The sequence below is a fragment of the Scatophagus argus genome, chromosome 11 (assembly GCF_020382885.2).
Source record: "Scatophagus argus isolate fScaArg1 chromosome 11, fScaArg1.pri, whole genome shotgun sequence".
Classification (NCBI taxonomy): domain Eukaryota; kingdom Metazoa; phylum Chordata; class Actinopteri; family Scatophagidae; genus Scatophagus; species Scatophagus argus.
This window is the reverse complement of record NC_058503.1, coordinates 18,315,734-18,332,727: the sequence shown is the minus strand read 5'-3', so window position 1 is coordinate 18,332,727 and position 16,994 is coordinate 18,315,734. Positions and strand designations below refer to the sequence as shown.

Genomic DNA, 16,994 nt, shown 5'->3' with positions numbered 1-16,994 from the left:
AAACTTGCTTATCAATCCTTAAAATCTCACTGTTACTACCTGACATATTCCACCTGTATAATCTGTTTTGGTTTAAGGTTTATACTTGGTTATCATGCACAAAGAAAGCACTTTTTTATGGCAACAACACCACCAGTACCTCTCCTGTAGAAAGGAGCTGCTGAACTCTGCTCCGTGTCCATGCAGCTCCGCATCCTCTTCTTCGTCCATGTGAGAACAGCTCCCATTGGTCACTTGGAAAAGGAAAGAAAACACACGTCTGCATTGAGGAAGCGTTGCACCAAATCAGAAAGACAGTCTGTGATTTGCTTTAAATCATTTTGGTTACAGCACACGCATCATATTGAACAGTGATTACAACAACAAAATACAAAATTATCAATGATGCTGATTAGCATGAAAGTAGGTGACTCTTGCTTTTCCAGCGGTCAGGAGAACCGCTCTGTCCTGTGCTTCTTCTAACACAAAAGAAAGCACAGCCAAGTAGATTTTTTTTTTTACATCTGTTTACTGTACCATATTCAGCAAAGATAAAGAGAAATAAACTAAAACGTCAGCAGTAGATAATATCTGAGAATAATCTGCTGTCTTTTTGGTGTTCTGTTTAAAGAAAAAGTAACTGAGCTGGAAACAGTGTCAGTAACCTTCAGTTCAGATGAACAAACGGGCTGCAGTCTGGTGCAAAAGGCTGGCCAATGAATGAGCCAGGATACAGCCATTCTGACCAACTGAAAAGACCGTAAGCAGGCTTCAAGACAAGCTTAATGGGAGCAGTTTCTGAGGGATATCGATACTTTTACCCCGGATGGTGAAAAATGGTCTTTATTAGTTTTCAGTGAAAATGCAATCAAACCTGACCTCAGCTGCCATGGTCTGTGAAGCCACTTTAGACTATTTGATACTGAAATAGCTTGCGGAAGAACATACTAACCAAACACAGACCACAGGACTCTTGTGGTCTCTTGTTGTCTTTTTATAAGTATACTCCATACTAAGTGGGTTAAAACAAAACTCTTGAGAGCTTTGCTGACAAGAGGTCTTAAGAATAAAGACTCAAGTGTGAGAAAGACAAAAGAAAGATGGAGTAAGATAAAGCAAAAAATAAGCAAGTTGGATGAGGAAGACTATAAGGGGAACAGAATGAGGATAAAAACCGCACAACAATCGCGGCTGCTCGACATCCAAAAAACTTTGCCGTGAATTCGCTCGGTGATATGGATGCATCTGCTTGATAAACGAGTTTATGACAACTTGATGCACAGACACACAACCCAGCCAAGCACAATTTACATACAGTCATCACTTCTCAGAGTGCATAGCTGTCACACAACACATGCTGGGATTATTGCACAATCTTCATTGTCTGTTCTTTATGTGCTTGCACACGCACATGCAGCTGAAAAGTAAGAGATGCTGGAGCCAGAGGAAGACAGCAAAGTGTGAAGGTATCACATCCTCTCATCTCTATCGCTACCTCTCACACACTTTGTCTGTCTCTCTCTCTCTCTCTCTCTCCACTAATCACCTGCTTTATTTTTCTTCTGCTCCCATTCTTGCAATCTGATATTTTGGCTGTCATTTATCTCTGCTTTCAGATCTGCCATAAATCATTTTATCTCCCACTCAGTTTTCTGTCATTTTTCCCCCTAAACTTCCTCCCTCTTTCTCACTGCCAGCACCTTAATCAGCTGAACTGTCAAAAACCCATTCTTCTTTCACCTCACACACACTAACAAACACAGAGCTGTTCTCACTGACTCCCACCCTTTGAAGTGAAAAAGGCATCTGCTGTGTAGATGACAGATCAATAGCAGTTTGCTCCAATGGCAGATACATGAATCCAGCTCTTTTGCATTCAACTTTCTTTCATCCTTTCGTCCATAATTGTCTACAACGTGTCTGTCTAATAATTTCTCTCTCTGCTTCCATCCTTTTCTTTCCTCTCTGAGGGGAAACCAATGTGTCAACACACAAGCCCAAAGCTAATGTACGACAGCTTATTACCTAATGGCTCCAATACACAGTTGTACTTCTGACAATTCCCTTTATAGTTTTTGAATATGTATCTCAAAAACAAGGGGCACATCACTACTCTTTCTGTTTAGAGTTAAGTTTATTTTGTCTGGACAGTAATCTTACACCAGCACGGACATGAACTGACTGGAACTTTTAATCCACGGAAGCTAAAATGACAACATCCTCCCTTTTGCACTAAAGCCAATCTGTTTTCCTGGTTGATTGATTTTTACTGTGCAAAACGTCGTGTAAAAGATTTTACGATGACAGGATTTTGTACAAACAGAGCACAACCCGTTCTGCAAAATTCTCATCACTGCTGTGAAACATTTCAGCTTTTAGAGGAGCATCCGAACAAGTTGTTATTGAACTTCCATCAAGTTACAGGACTAAGAATAAAGAATAAAAAGTGAAGGGGCAAAACTGAAGCGGAGGCTGAGATAACCTGAATTTTTAAGAATACAGTCAAGCCCCAAATTCATCGGATCCTATGTGTCACACAATGCAACCTAAATGCATCCTAAATCACACTCTGGCTTCCTGAAGCCACAAAGGACTTTGTTTCTCACAAGCTGAGTAGCACTAGCTATGAGTAAACTGATCCTCAAAATACTGTAAGTACTAATATAAGGACACTGCGGGGTCATTATCATACAAGGAAATTTTGGTATTCAGTCATAAGATCAATTTAAATGTGCTTCGAGAACAAAATTGAGGAAGATTGCGTAATACCTGAAGCTAGACTAAAACTGTATTTTATTTTAGTTCATCTCTTCAAGTAGATTAACTCCCGGGAGAGAAAGACGGGGGATACAAACAGAAAAATGTGCACAGAAAAGGAAAAAGTGAGCAAGAATCACAGCAGCAGACAGAATGAGATGCAGCAATGGATAAGAGATAAAGAGAAAGATCTTTAAATGAAAAAATAACACATCTGCATAAATACATATGTAGAGAGTCATTAAACTCAATTTATTCTTCTGCAAAAACATCAGTGCAGGGAAAAAAATTTCCTCATTCACATTTGGACTTCAATGCCAAATAAAACCAATTCAGTATGTGAAATAGTTCATTAGGAGAGTAAAATACTGGCAACAGCGCGCACACACACACACACACACACACACTCACAAACACACACCAAATGATAATATCAGCACACACAGAAACTCACACAGCCCGAGAAATGTGCTTACCGTACACACAAACAAACACAAACTAATGTGTGTATGTAAATGACACCAAAGCTGAGGTGAATTTGAACAGTAAAGTGTATTCAAGGTCAGAGCTGTTTATCAGATTCAGTGTAAACACACAAAATCAACATTGTTTTATACTGGCCAACAATCCCTGAACCAACACACTCACTCACTCTCACACACACGCACGCGGCAGGCATCAACACGTTTGTAAACGGGTGCAGTCGTTATTCACAAACCGACAAATAAGCAGACTTTTTAACAAGCAGGCCCACAATCAGGCTAAGAGCTGAGCAACACAAGGACGTATACAGACAAACAAGCATGTTCACTAACACACATGGATCACATACAAGCAAATACACATACTGTACTGTAAAGGAGCCAGAGAGAAAGACTGACATGAAGCACAAAGCAGTAAAAGACCAAACCGAGCAATAATAAACAAGCAGGACAACCTTGAGAATCATGAGAGGAAAATAAAAGAAGAGAGAGAAAGGAGCGAGGATGAGAAATGAAAGGCAAAACAGGAGCAGCATAGTTTCTAATTAAGACTGCAGCGCAGATGGCTTGTTTATATTTGCTTTTAGTTTGTTTTATGTTGGGGATATTGTTTATTTTTCATGATCATTAAACTGATTCAGTGCTTCACTGAACGTAATGCAAATGATATGCCCACCTTTGATGTTGTTTTAATGGCAAAAAAATGAAACATGAAAACAAAATAATAGAAAAGTAAATCAAGTTAAGCTAAAATCAGGGATGAAACAGGATTGGAATGAACATGAACACTGTGGGTTTAGGAGGAAAAGACTGGGCTGAACGCTGGCCTGTTTGTGTGTGTTTGTGTGTGTGTGTGTGTGTGTGTGTGTGTGTGTTCAGAGGAAAAATGTCTCAGCAACAAGCAATCAGCGGTGAGCGGTTTCATAAAAGCATGCAGGGTTCCCCCAGTAAATTCCTTCCTTAACGCAGAGGTAAAGCATTTGGGTATACATCAAGTGCAAACAGCCCAAATGGTTTAATTAGCGTTGGTGTATAAGGCAGCATTTCTCCAAAAACCAATAACCGAGGCTCAAATGAATGCCTGCAAATGGACCATTTTCTTCAATATAAGGAAATAATGCTCAGTGCAGATTACCACTTATATCATGGCCTTCAACTGTTACTGCTATGCTTGTAAATTAGAAAATGATCAATAAGTTGCTTTCAAAACACTGTTTATTCAATTAGCTCTTGAATAAATTCATTAAACATAATAACCATCAACATTTCCATGGCAAAATGAAAAGGTTTCTACTCCACTCGAGATATGTCAGCTTTGGACTCTGTATCATTTTGTTATCAAAGGTGCCAATAAAATACCCCAGTTTTGCTACTCATACCAACTTATTAATTCCCTAGTTTACAGAATACAAACACACTTTTCTACAAAAGCCCATTTATCCCCAAAATTCACAATGTGCAAAAAAAGATTTTTGGTGACTTTTGCACGAACTGTCCTCTCCTATGTTGATTACTGTATGAGGTGACCTGATATACAAGGACCGAGAGAGATAAGAAACAAAGAGTAAAGGGAAAGAAAATGAATATACTAAAACTTAAATCGAATAATTAAAAAAAATGTGTTGCTAAAAGTAAATGTCACGTGTGTTAGCCAGCTGACAAACTCTGACGAGAAAAAAAAATCCACTCACCATTAAAAGCAGGGACACTGTTGTTAACCACCAGAGGCTGAATTGGTCCGTTAGTCTGACCGTTCAGTGGGCTCCCCAGACCTGACAGGCCAGAGGAGCTGTCAAACGAGCGGTTGGGTGACACGCCATGTTGATCCTACAAACAGGGAGGAAACAACACAAGTAAACACTATCAAAATGCACTTCACGCAGACAGATAATTGCTTTTTATTTAAAGCAAACAAAGCAAGTGTAAAAGCATGAAATGATTCAAAACCTAAACTTAAGTTGTTAACTATGTATAGAAAAACATGTTAAAGATTCTTATTATCTAACTTGTATACTTTTGATGAACCTTATTTTTTTTTATTTTTTAAGGGAATTGAGTGATGACCAGGGGAGCAAGTGACGGCTTTGTAGCAGTCTATTCAAACTGAATTAGACCTCGAGAAGACAGAACGTACAGAGGAAAAGGGAGACATCAGAGAGACGGTGGACAAGTGAGGTGAAAGAGGACCCTGTTTCCCATGGCCCACAGGCTTGTGACTGTCCTCGACAGTTTTCTGTGTGTGTGTGGTAATGACAGTCACACTGACACCTAGCCCCTCGAGGGATGGCCCTCCCGGGGCCCCGTAATAGTCAAACAAAGCATCCATTCCAGTGTTGATGCGCGTCTTTGTGCGTGTATTATTTCTTCAGGGATTTAATTTGCATTTAGTTGTCTCCTCTGTGTGGAAGACTGTACGTATTCATTAACATGTATACATATGTATGACATTTTTGCAGTGTGGTTCAGTATACTGTTTCTGTCTGTTCTCTGCACATTTTCATCCTTCCACTCAAACAACAAAGAACACATAAAAGTACTTTGTGTGTAATAAATCCTTCCTGTCATCTTGACCCCCTCCCCCTCCTCCACTTACCACCAGCCCTCCTGCCCCTCGCCTCAGCGTCTCCCCAGTTCCAGCCCCGGACACATCACTCTTCAGTGTGTTATAGGTCCTGTGGGCCCCCTCCCTTCCCTGGCCCTCTACCAGCACACATCCCATTAGCTGGTGTCATAGTGCAATCAGATTACTCACTAAGAACAAATGCTTCTTCAGACGGCAAGAAAAGGTTATTGAGGTATAAAAACATTGTTTTTAGACGCAGTAAGACATTTTTCACTGTCTGAAATTTATTACCCTGAATCTGTTTTACTCTGTAATCAAAAGTCCTATGAGGGATGGGCTGTAAATAAGCTTCTGTTTGATTCCCGGTGTAATGATGTTAACCAAATTTATCTGTCAAGACAAACAAATAAATCTAAATAACTTATAAATTTAACCATCTAAATAAATCGTCTGTGCTTAAGATTAAGTAGAGTCAGTAGCCTATAATGTGGTATGAATCACTGGCAAACCAGCCACAAAAATGCAAAAGATTCTGTCCTGAAAGTCATATGCTGTTGTAACCACAGGGGCACCGTTGAAGAACAGCCTCAGATTATGTCCGTGGAACCTTTGCAGGGCCATATGTATTTAGCTTGGAGATAGAGGGTGTTTGGATAGTTACTTAAAAAAAAAACAAAGCAGCTGGAAAAAGTGAGAGATTAGAGGGAGCTGGCTGGAGATGAATACAGTGGAAAGAACTGAGTGAGAGAAAGAGCGAAGGACACAGACAAGAAGGAGGAGAAAAAGATCAGAGGAGGGAAAAGGACTAGAGTGGTCCACTTCTGTAATGTTAAAAACATCAATAACAAAGCCCAAAAAGGCTTTTAAGGTACAGTCTCTTATCTACCTGCCTTTATCTTCCCTTCCTTTTTATCCTTTCTTTTCCACTCTTAAGAAAAAAAGGGGGGAAACATGGATGCAACGCTTTGATGTTGCTAACAGCTTTCACCATCAAGCTATTGACAGGGGATGTCCTGGGCCCCGCGAGCCCCAGCACACCACTGCAAACACACATACAACGTTATTAGGCACAGCTTGCTAAAACTAATGTGGTTTAAATCAACAACACCAAGAGGGTTTTTACATTTTTCGTCATTTTGAAGGCTGTAGGATGTGGAGCTCAACTGTATTGTGCTATACAACAAGAGAGTGTTCATATTTTATTTTTTTATTTCATTTACCATATATTCATGACTTTATTTAGAAACCTTAAGTACTGGAGTGTTGTTATGTGTGTTCATCCATTTATCTCTGTGTTTGCTGGGGCTTGTGTATGAGCATGTATCATGCAGGGCATTAACTACACGCAGCTTTTGTTTTTTACCCAACAGCAGGCCACGCAAAGGACCATTCACACTTGAGCCAAAATCCTGTCTTTTGTGTGTGCAGAGGTTTGTACAGAGCAGCGTGAACGGCATCAGCTGAAAAGCAGCCGAGATGAAAAGCAGCTTTTTCTTTACTCATAAAGAGAAGAGATACAGCTGAGCGAAGAACAGTCTATCACACACACACACACACACACACAAATCTGAGCAGCTGAAGTGCAAATGCTCTTTTGCTGCTGCTGCTGGTGGTAAGAGGAGGGAGACTGGTGTCAAGTACGAGAAGAATGGATGGAAGGGCTAAAACGTCAGTGTGTGTAGAAAGAGGCACGAGCAACAGACAGATGGGAAAAAATGTTGAAGTCAGTAAGAGCCAACAGACGGGACAGGAGCTACAGAGTGAGGATTAGAAGAAGCGTGCATGTCTGTTGTCATGGACTGTATGTGCTCTATTTCTCACAGCAGGAGTCCTCGCACAATAAAAACAGACATTTTGAGTCTGTTGTGGATACACTTAAAGCAGTATGCATTTCACCTTTACGTATCCATTAAAACTGTTATGGATAGGATGTTACTGTGTGTGTGTGTGTGTGTGTGTGTGTGTGTGTGTGTGTACCTTCAGAGCTCTTAGCACCACTAGCTGGATTGTCCCTCTTATGTTTCCCTCCTGCGACATAGAGCGGCGGAGTGTCTCCATGGCCACATGATTGGAGCATCCCTGCAGCGACTCTCCGTTTACGGCTACCAGCTGGTCATTGACACGCAAACGTCCATCCTGTAATACACACACACACACACACACCGGTTAGACTGAAACATTGCGTGCCTTTTCATTTATGCATAAATTTCTATACAAATTATGTAACCGGCATGTATGCGTCTGTGAATCTTGCTAAAGTACATTCATGTTTTTCATGCTGTCCTTATCTCTTTTTAACAATACAAGGACACATGTGATTGATGTCCATAATGGGACTAATCACTGAGCTATTGGATAAAGAGCTACTCGACGGTATACAGAATGCACATTCAGCGATAGCCTTCACTGAGCATCTCCCTGAAGTCTTCATACCAAAAACCTGACACACACTAAATCACGCACACACATTTCCCTATGACTGTCTGACTCCAGTCAACCACACACACACACACTCATACACATACATACACCCTCAGATTACCTTCAGCTCCATCTGTCTGACTTCCCTCTGTGTGTTATTTACAATGCTTCTGCAGCAGACCTGTTTCCATCTATTTCTGTCTGTCTGGGCACAGATCAACGCTGCACAGGTGTGTGTGTGTGTGTGTGTGTGTGTGTGTGTGTGTGTGTGTATCTCTCTACTGCCTATGACTTGTCAAGTGTGTCCTGGTAAGTAAGAGTTCAAAAGTTAACAGAAGAGGAGCACATGACGGCAGATACAGCTGAGGTGGCTACAAAACTCCCCAGCAGACTGTCTCATAAATAATAAATTCTCTAATTTATCATTTTCCATACTGAGTTATTGTCTGTGCACCGAAGACCTGGAGTGTTTTCACACCATTGGTTTGTTTCATTTGTTCTGGTCCAAGAGAAAAAAAAATGACGGACTGCTGCATTTCAGTTCTGGTCTGGTTCCTTTTTACAGTCACTTTTTACAAATGAACCAAGATGAGTAAAAATGAAGTCATACAGACTGACAGGCAACTCACTGATTGGACCTTTTTCATGACTGCCACCCTGCAACATCAGGACCAGCGCGGGGAAATCATACTCCGTGATGTGTATATTTAAGTTCTTTGGTCACAAAGAAGTAGACGATTAGAAACATTATTGGTATTATTAGACTGCAAATTGGCTGCATGTTATCAATATGACTGACAGGCAGCGACACGAAGAAAACGAGGTGTCTATTACAGTAATGGTTCAGTGCTTCCAACAGTGCTGTGCCCGTCAGACACTTAACAATGGCCTTAATGAACTGACAAAGTACACAGAGTAGGATACAAGCACAGCAACATGAACAGCTTTTGACCTACTAATCAGGGAAAACACCTGCGCTGATATACAGGCCTGTTACCATGAATACCAAATGATTTGCATAAATACATACATGGCTTGTTCAGATCAGCTATGAAATAATTTCCTCAGATTTCACAATCAGTAGATGGATTTATTAGTAGTTCAACCACCTAAAATCACACATCTGCTATCATAAAATCTCCGTCCACTTGTTTTCACAGCGCAAACAAACCCACATTTTTTAGTGGTCTCAGTTCTATTGTTTCTATTCCCAGCAGGATGTGACGCACAGTTTTCACACCAGTCCACACTAACCGTTACAACTGGGCAAATGGACTTGGGTTTGTCTTAATCACACCAAACAAGTTAGGTGTGAAAGCACCTCTGAACCAGGATGTGCTCTCCTCAGAGGAGCTACTTCTGATGAAGCTGTAATTTCTTTCCATATTAATCAGTTAGTATTTTTGACTTGGTCAGTCAGGCTTTAATGATTTTTGGTTCATTTTGGTATGTATGAGAATATTTTGTCACCTTGTACGCAGCCCCTCCATGTATAATGGATTTGATGAAGATCCCCAGGTCCTCTCCTGTCTCCCTGGACTTGTTTCCTTTGAGGCTGATGCCGAGCCCAGCCGAGCCGCTGTCATTAAGAGGCACCTCAAACATTAGCTGCTCCTTCCCATTCTCAGAAACAAAGGCCGGCACGCGAGAAATCTCGTCCTTCTGTGAGTGGGAGAGAGAGAGTAATGGAGGTAGAAGTGGAGAGACATCGATAAGGATGAGAGCGGGGTGGGAATAGGGTGAAGGTGAGGAGACAGAGGTTAAACTCACTGGACTTGAATAGCCTCCAAAAGGTAAACTAAAAGCTTTTCCATTTGAGAGAAACCATCAGAAGGAGCTTTTCAGCTAAATTTCTCTATAAGTAAAAAAAAAAAAAAAAAAAAAAAGTGGATGGAGTCTATTTTTGAAGGAGTGGGGGGGCAAAAAGAAAAAAGCCATTTGGACTGTCTGCTTTCATATACGCATCTATTTTTCTTCTCTCAGCTCAGCAATATCAATAAAATGACCTGTACATTTTCAAGAGGTAATTGGAGAACACAGCACAACACTGAGAGACAGACAGACAAAAGTAGTGGGAGCAGAGGGAAAGTGGAGAGGAAAGATTGTAAAACAGACAAAGAGACAAGAAATGAAAGACTGTACAGCTGAAAATGACTATTATACACCCAGACGGATGGTGAAAAACACCACATTATCAGCGAAGTGGTATGGCAGTAATGATAAAGTCTAAGACAGAGCGAGTGGGAAAAACACCGGAAACAAAGAAAGCAAGTGGATCCAACCACATGAAAGCATGTGTTTGAAGCCTGTGATGGCACAGTAGGAGAGGTAGTACTGTTGCACTACATAAGGATAATACGACTTCAAAGGCACTACTTGGTTCCAAATACTCAAAAAAAAACTCAAATTAACACTTACTTGTGAAACGTTAGATTTGAACAGTAAAAGCCTAGGTTTGAACAGATCAGAGTATATTTCTAAAATATCATCTAGTCTTAGACAAAGAAGAAAGAAAGTCGCTCAGAAAACTTTGCATGAAAAATTATATTATCAAGAAAACATACTGCTGTTAACAATGATTTATCACAGTATCTGCAGACAGAACCTTAAAATTAAATTTAAAGGAAAGCATTGAATAAAGATATAGGGCTAAATTGTGTGCTGCATGTTTGTCATTTCTAATCATTATTACACTGGGCTGCATAGCATCCAGAGGTGTTTCCTTATGAATTTTTAATACTGGATGACATATTTCAAGCTAAAAAAAAGTTTTTGCACAGATAGAGGGAAAGCTTATAAACACTGGCTCTAGTAAGGTGAGGAATGAGCTGTGTGTTTGTGGCTTGTGTACTGGCTTGTGAATGCAACCCCAATTCCATGAAGTTGAGTCGCTGTCTAAAACGTAAATAAAAACAGAATGTAATGATTTGCACATGAATTTCGACCTATATTCAAATGCATACAGAATAAAGACGAGATACGTCAACGACCTTCAGTCCCTCGGGCGGCAACGTATTTAAAACATGAATGCATAAAGGACATTATTACGTGGGCTACTACAAGGATCATCCGGACTGTTACCAAGGCCAGGTCTAAAAGCCAGCATCTGTGAGGGTATGGGGTTGCGTTAGTACCCATAACATGGGTAACTTGCACATTAATGTTGCAAAGCACATACATGTTTTGGAGCAACACGTCTTTCAAGAATGTCCCTGCTTATTCCAGCAAGACGAAGCTAAGTAAAAGAGTAAAAGAGTGTGGGTACCAGACTGGCCTGCCTGCACTCCAGATCTGTATTCCATTAAAAATGTGTCCCGCATTATGAAAAACTAATACAACAACGGAGACCTCGGCATGCTGAGCAGCAGCAGTCACATATCAAACAAGAATGGGAAGGAATTTCACTTTCAAAACTTTAACAACTAGTGTCTTCACTTCCCAAAAGGTTTCTGAGTGCTGTTAAACTACAATTTAAAAAAGCACAGTGGTAAACATGACCCCGTCCCAACTCTTTTGGTGCAAGCTGCAGAAAATAAACTCAGAATGAGCGTTCGAACGTGAATTATCTTGCCGTCGTACTGCGTTCAAGACAATACAACTCAAACAGAATTTGCAAATCCTAACATTGTTTTTGGTGTTGTTTATTTGCTACGTTTAGGCTTTCAGGTTTAATTCTTGTATAGATTCATGCACATTGCTGCATATATGCAAAATCCATTGACAACTGTATTAACTTATGATGGAAAATCTGCATGTGCATCTGCCAAGCTTCAGTCAGCGTGTGCCTGTTTATGTATATGCATGAATTCAGTGTGAGCGAGTGTGTGTGTGTGTGAGAGAGAGAGAGAGAGTACGTGTGTGACTGCGTGGGTCAGCAGTGTCAGGTTTAGACAGTGTTTGTCTGCGGGGATTGTAGGTTTAACAGCGTTAAGCCGACACAAAGTCCTCTACTCTGCAGAAAACTGTTTTCCCTGCTGGAAAAACTCCCCTCATCAGACTGACTGTCCAGACCTGATAGGAAGCTCCACGACCTTGAAAAGAACTTCAAAAACACCCAGAAGAGAAATGTTAGCTACTTTTCTGCGCATAATTATGTTGAGAATTTGTTAGTCTCTGAGATTCTGTCCAAAGCAATGTTCATGATTTGGCAACTTTTCAGTTTTTTCAGCCACCTCTACATTCTTTATTCATCCATTTTAACTTTCCCTGCTTTGTTAATTTATGATTTCTTTTTCTTGCACTCAGCACGGGACAGAATAAACGCCAGAATGAATTTAGAGAGGAGGACGGGTGTTGTTATACTGCAGCAAAGTTTGAAGCAGCAGTTCTCAGCTTGGGGGTCAGGACCACCCACAGGCCTGGGAGATGTTTTATGGAATCTGACAAAAATATGCAAATGTATGTAAAGTTGTTTATCTGGGTGATGAATTCAATTTCCCTGTAAAACAATGAACGAGCACGGCCTCTGGGCTTCCTCTGATAATTTACCAGACAAATAAACAGCCTGCGAGGAAAGCGAAAAAACAAAAAGAATAAAAAAAATCATCACTTGGTGTCACACCTGACTGTTCTGTGGATTTTTACAACCAGCCGAACAGATAAAGAAACTGGTGCTATTCAGTGGCTGGACTAAGAAAAAGCACAAAGTTAAACAAAGCCTCTTTTTTCATTAATGCAGTTGCTTTAAAACACACACACACACACACACACACACACACACACACACAGGAGTGGACAAGGCCACAAACAAATTTTAGGTGCAGGTTGTAATTTCACAGAACATTTCTATTATCTCAGCCTCACTGCTGTGATAGGTAGTTATATCTGTGTGTAATACCAAAATAATAAACACTGCTGTGCGCTTGTGTGTGTGTTTTCTGCTCGCTGCTCTAAAAGGGTGTTTGTATCTCTGCTACATGAACTCTATCAAATCCATTCAGTTATAGGAAAAGCTGTTTGTGCTGGTCGTTTAACATTCAAATGGCTTTGCCACAATGATGGATCAACAGGCGGACACGCCATTAAAAAGCCGGCTCAGTGTCAGTGCCAGTGTGTGAATGAGACTGTGTGTCATATTTTTAAACTGAGCCAGAGAAACGTGTGTGGGAGAAAGATGGAAAGACACATTATGTTAAAATGAGCTTAGAGCAGTAAACTAAAACACACAGAGGAAAAAAAAAATGCCCTTAACTCACCCCTAAAGGAAAATAAGGCAGAGAGAAAGAAGGAAGATGCAAAGAGACAAATTAACAGAGGAGACAAGAAATGTGATCATAATTTGTTTAACATAAGGGCTATACTTAAATACTAATCTGCTATGCATTTTGTCACTCTCTTCTAAGTGTTTTTGTTTTTAAGGACACCTGCTTACATCAACATGTTCTTTTAATGAGATGCCATGCAGAGAAACTGTGTGTGTGTAAAACCCCATGCAGTGGACATGACTGTCCAAGGATCCATTTTACAAGGCCAAATAACAGAAGCTGCTGGCGATAGGTCTAACACACACACACACACACACACACACACACACACACACACACACACACATTCAAATGGTTGAAAAAAGTATGGGGGGAAAATGTCATTATGAGCTATGCTTTTGATGTTTGGGAATAAATAAATGCATGAATAAAACTATCACCAACCATTCAGGATGGGCCTCTGTTGACCAATCCCCTGCACCCTCTTCTCCCTCTATCCCCTAATGGTCAGTATAAAGGCTATAGAATGGGAGCCACAGTAGTATGTCTAAAGAGTATTCACAGCCCTACAGCCAAAGAGACAGGCAGGGGGGAGAGAGGTGTCAACCACAAGTGGCTGTGAGGGCTAACGTCAAGAAAAAAAAAAGACATTTTCTCAGTCTCTTACCAATTCTATTATATTATAAATATAGGCCTTGAAGCAATTAAGCATATTTGATGAATTTAGATTTTATTTTTTAAAGCTGTATTTTGAGAACAGGGATCGTTTGATATGAATCAGTGTCTAGAGGGAGCTGTACAGATGGATACAGACACAGCACTGCATATTCTGACTTGTTCACATCTACAATCTTTCGCAGTTGAAGTACAGAACTGAGGTTGTCAGTGTACAATCTCCCCTGGTGCTACATATTAGAGGTCTGTGTATGAAGGCCCGGCCAGCCTGCAGGTCTTGTGTAACCCACAGCAGATGTTGGCGGCACAGGGTTCGTTTTCCAAGGCTACAAGTGGTCATGGGCGGTCACCGTGTAATATGGGGTCATGGTGCACGCTGGCCTGCCTTCTGTTCATGTGCCAAAGCTCCCCACATGAACACCGAGCTGCTTCTGGGCAACAGCTTTTAAATCATAGCTGTTATTCTTCTACATGCTGAAACATTAAAAGGAATCTTTTACAGAGGATGTTTGTCTCGACTGAATTATTTGATGAGATTTGATTGTGACTGATGAGTGGGTGAGGTCGCAAATGGCATGTGGTTGCGTGGCAAAAAGCGAAGAAGCAAGAGGGAAAAGTACAGGCTTGTGCAAATCTCTTGACACGATAAAAAAAAAAAAAAATGTTCTCTTTAAGACATATTATGCTGTTTACTCAATCTGCCGGAAATCCTGACTCTACGCCCACAACACTTCAACTGATGTGGGTCTAGAGTCAGAATACATATTTTATTTCTATTCATATAGCCATGGCAACATCACATCTTTGAAACTGTTTTAATCATACTTTTGTGCCAGTGGAGATTCAGGCAGTCATCTGACCAGATTTCCATTTGTTCTCATGCGTCAGGCCAATCACCACAATTTATCTAATACGGGCAGGTTTGATGCAAAGTAACAATGGCTGCAAGAGTGGAAAATTATTTTGCTTCTGTTGAGTGCGCTTTACAGTGATCTGCAAGCTAAAATTACCATTTTGGCCAGTGGAATCTGCTGAAATTAAGGAGAGAGATACACAACCACTGATTACAAAAAAGCAGTCACGCTGTGTAAAACAGAAGTAAAGCAAAATGTGAGAATTTGTAGATCTGTTTTGACATCTAGCAAAATATTGCCATGACAATGCAAATGCTAATCCACAGTAACTTGAACTCACAACTGACAGGTGGGAGTGTGTGTGGCACTTATACACCGAGGCCTGTAAGACACAGCAGCGACTTTAGATGATGCGCTGATGAAGGAGCTGATAAACCTTCAGTAAACAGCTGAGAGATGGGAGTTGAGACAGAGCAGAGAGGGAGGAGATAGACATGATACCCTTCTCTGCTGCTCTCCAATGGGATGATGGCAGCTCCTGCAGAGACACCAAGCTGCCAACGAGTTTGTGTGTGTGTGTGTGTGTGTGTGTGTGTGTGTGTGTGTGTGTGTACATGGGTCTCTGAGGGTGTAACAGATGGGGGATCTACTGTAGTGATTCTGTGAGGTCACATTGGTGACGATATCAGTGAGATGTAACACACATACACACACAGAAACACACAGCAGACTGCAAAGAAGTGCACGCACGCACACACACACACACACACACACACACACACACACACACAATGCTGCAGCAGTGATGGATGAGGGATAATCAGAATGAAGAAACTGTTCAATAAAGTTGTTTTGTTTTGAATGTGCTCTGTCACCAGCTGCCAACTGTTTACTGATTTAATATGTCAGTGTGTATGTGAGGAGCATCTGGCGCTAAGGAGAATGTTTCCTGTTGTGGAAAAAAAAAAAAAAGAACAGGAAAAGGACACAAGACTGACTTGCAGCTCGTCACATACTGCACGCCAAAAGCTACACGAATAGCTTGATGGAATCACACTTGAAGCTGTCGTTCAATCCTCTGCATTACAACTCAGACTGTGTTTGTGATCCGTTTGGATTCACATCCACCATCATGTCAGCTCATGTGACACTACAGTATCCATACTTTTGTGTTTGAGGCAAGGTAAATGTTGATGGATGTAATGACAATAACCCTACCACGCTTCAATTCTTATCCATTTATGTTCAGTTTATTCACGCGTTTTGCTAACCCATACATCAATCCCAACTTAAGGCATGTCTCTATGAAAAACAAATGTCTTTCTCTTTACGGCCTGCTGTGTGTGATTTGTGAGGGATGTTTTCACATTTACCTGTCGAAGTTTCTCTGTGCCGACTTTAAATCCTACTTTAAGGAGTGTAACCACATACATGATTTAACAGCACATCTCATATAGAAACTAATTGTGGTCCACTATGCGGTGAAGTCTGAGGCATGAAGTGGGAGACTTTTTGAAAGTCTTTTTTTTTAAGTCAAAACATGTCTGGAAGGGAAAAAAAAACATTTTTAATTGCCTAAAAGTAGACAAAATACAAGGGGAGGGGGGGATTTGTGTACATTAAAGTTATTTACATATAAAGTTGTTGAATCCACAATATGTGATCTGTCTTTAATAACTTGCTATACCATTAAATTTGAGTGTTGTAACAACACATTCCCAAACAAAGCAAATAATTTTTTGTCTTTTTTTTTCCTAGGTGTCCAAGTGAAAACTTTTAAGAGCACTTTAACTGACTTTAACGGGCATATAAAGGGACACGTAAGCGACACACAAGAAGAATCAGACTTCACAGAAGAACAGCAAAATGGAGGGGAAAGAGAGAGTCAGAAACTGAGGTGTGAAATGTCTGGAAGCACAAAAGAGCATCTTTGTTTCAAACATTAGTTTCAAGACTCAAGCCAACTCAGCGGGCGTATGTTTGTCTGTGTGTGAATAAGATCGTTTGGGGAAAAAAATGTCCTTTTACGTCGTATGTGCGAGCGATTGTGTGTGTGTGT

At 40.6% G+C, this 16,994-nt stretch overlaps 1 protein-coding gene across 2 annotated transcripts in view; it reads right to left on the bottom strand.

The window, feature by feature from the left end:
• Positions 1–16,994, bottom strand: part of pard3bb (par-3 family cell polarity regulator beta b) — a 167,326-nt gene that overhangs the window by 84,121 nt on the left and 66,211 nt on the right. For both annotated transcript variants that reach the window (XM_046404893.1, XM_046404894.1), the window contains exons 12-15: positions 9,673–9,864; positions 7,759–7,917; positions 4,910–5,045; positions 140–233 (exon numbers count right to left, since the gene is read on the bottom strand). In XM_046404893.1, the coding sequence (XP_046260849.1) occupies positions 140–233; positions 4,910–5,045; positions 7,759–7,917; positions 9,673–9,864 (581 nt within the window). The remainder of the gene's footprint in view (positions 1–139; positions 234–4,909; positions 5,046–7,758; positions 7,918–9,672; positions 9,865–16,994) is intronic.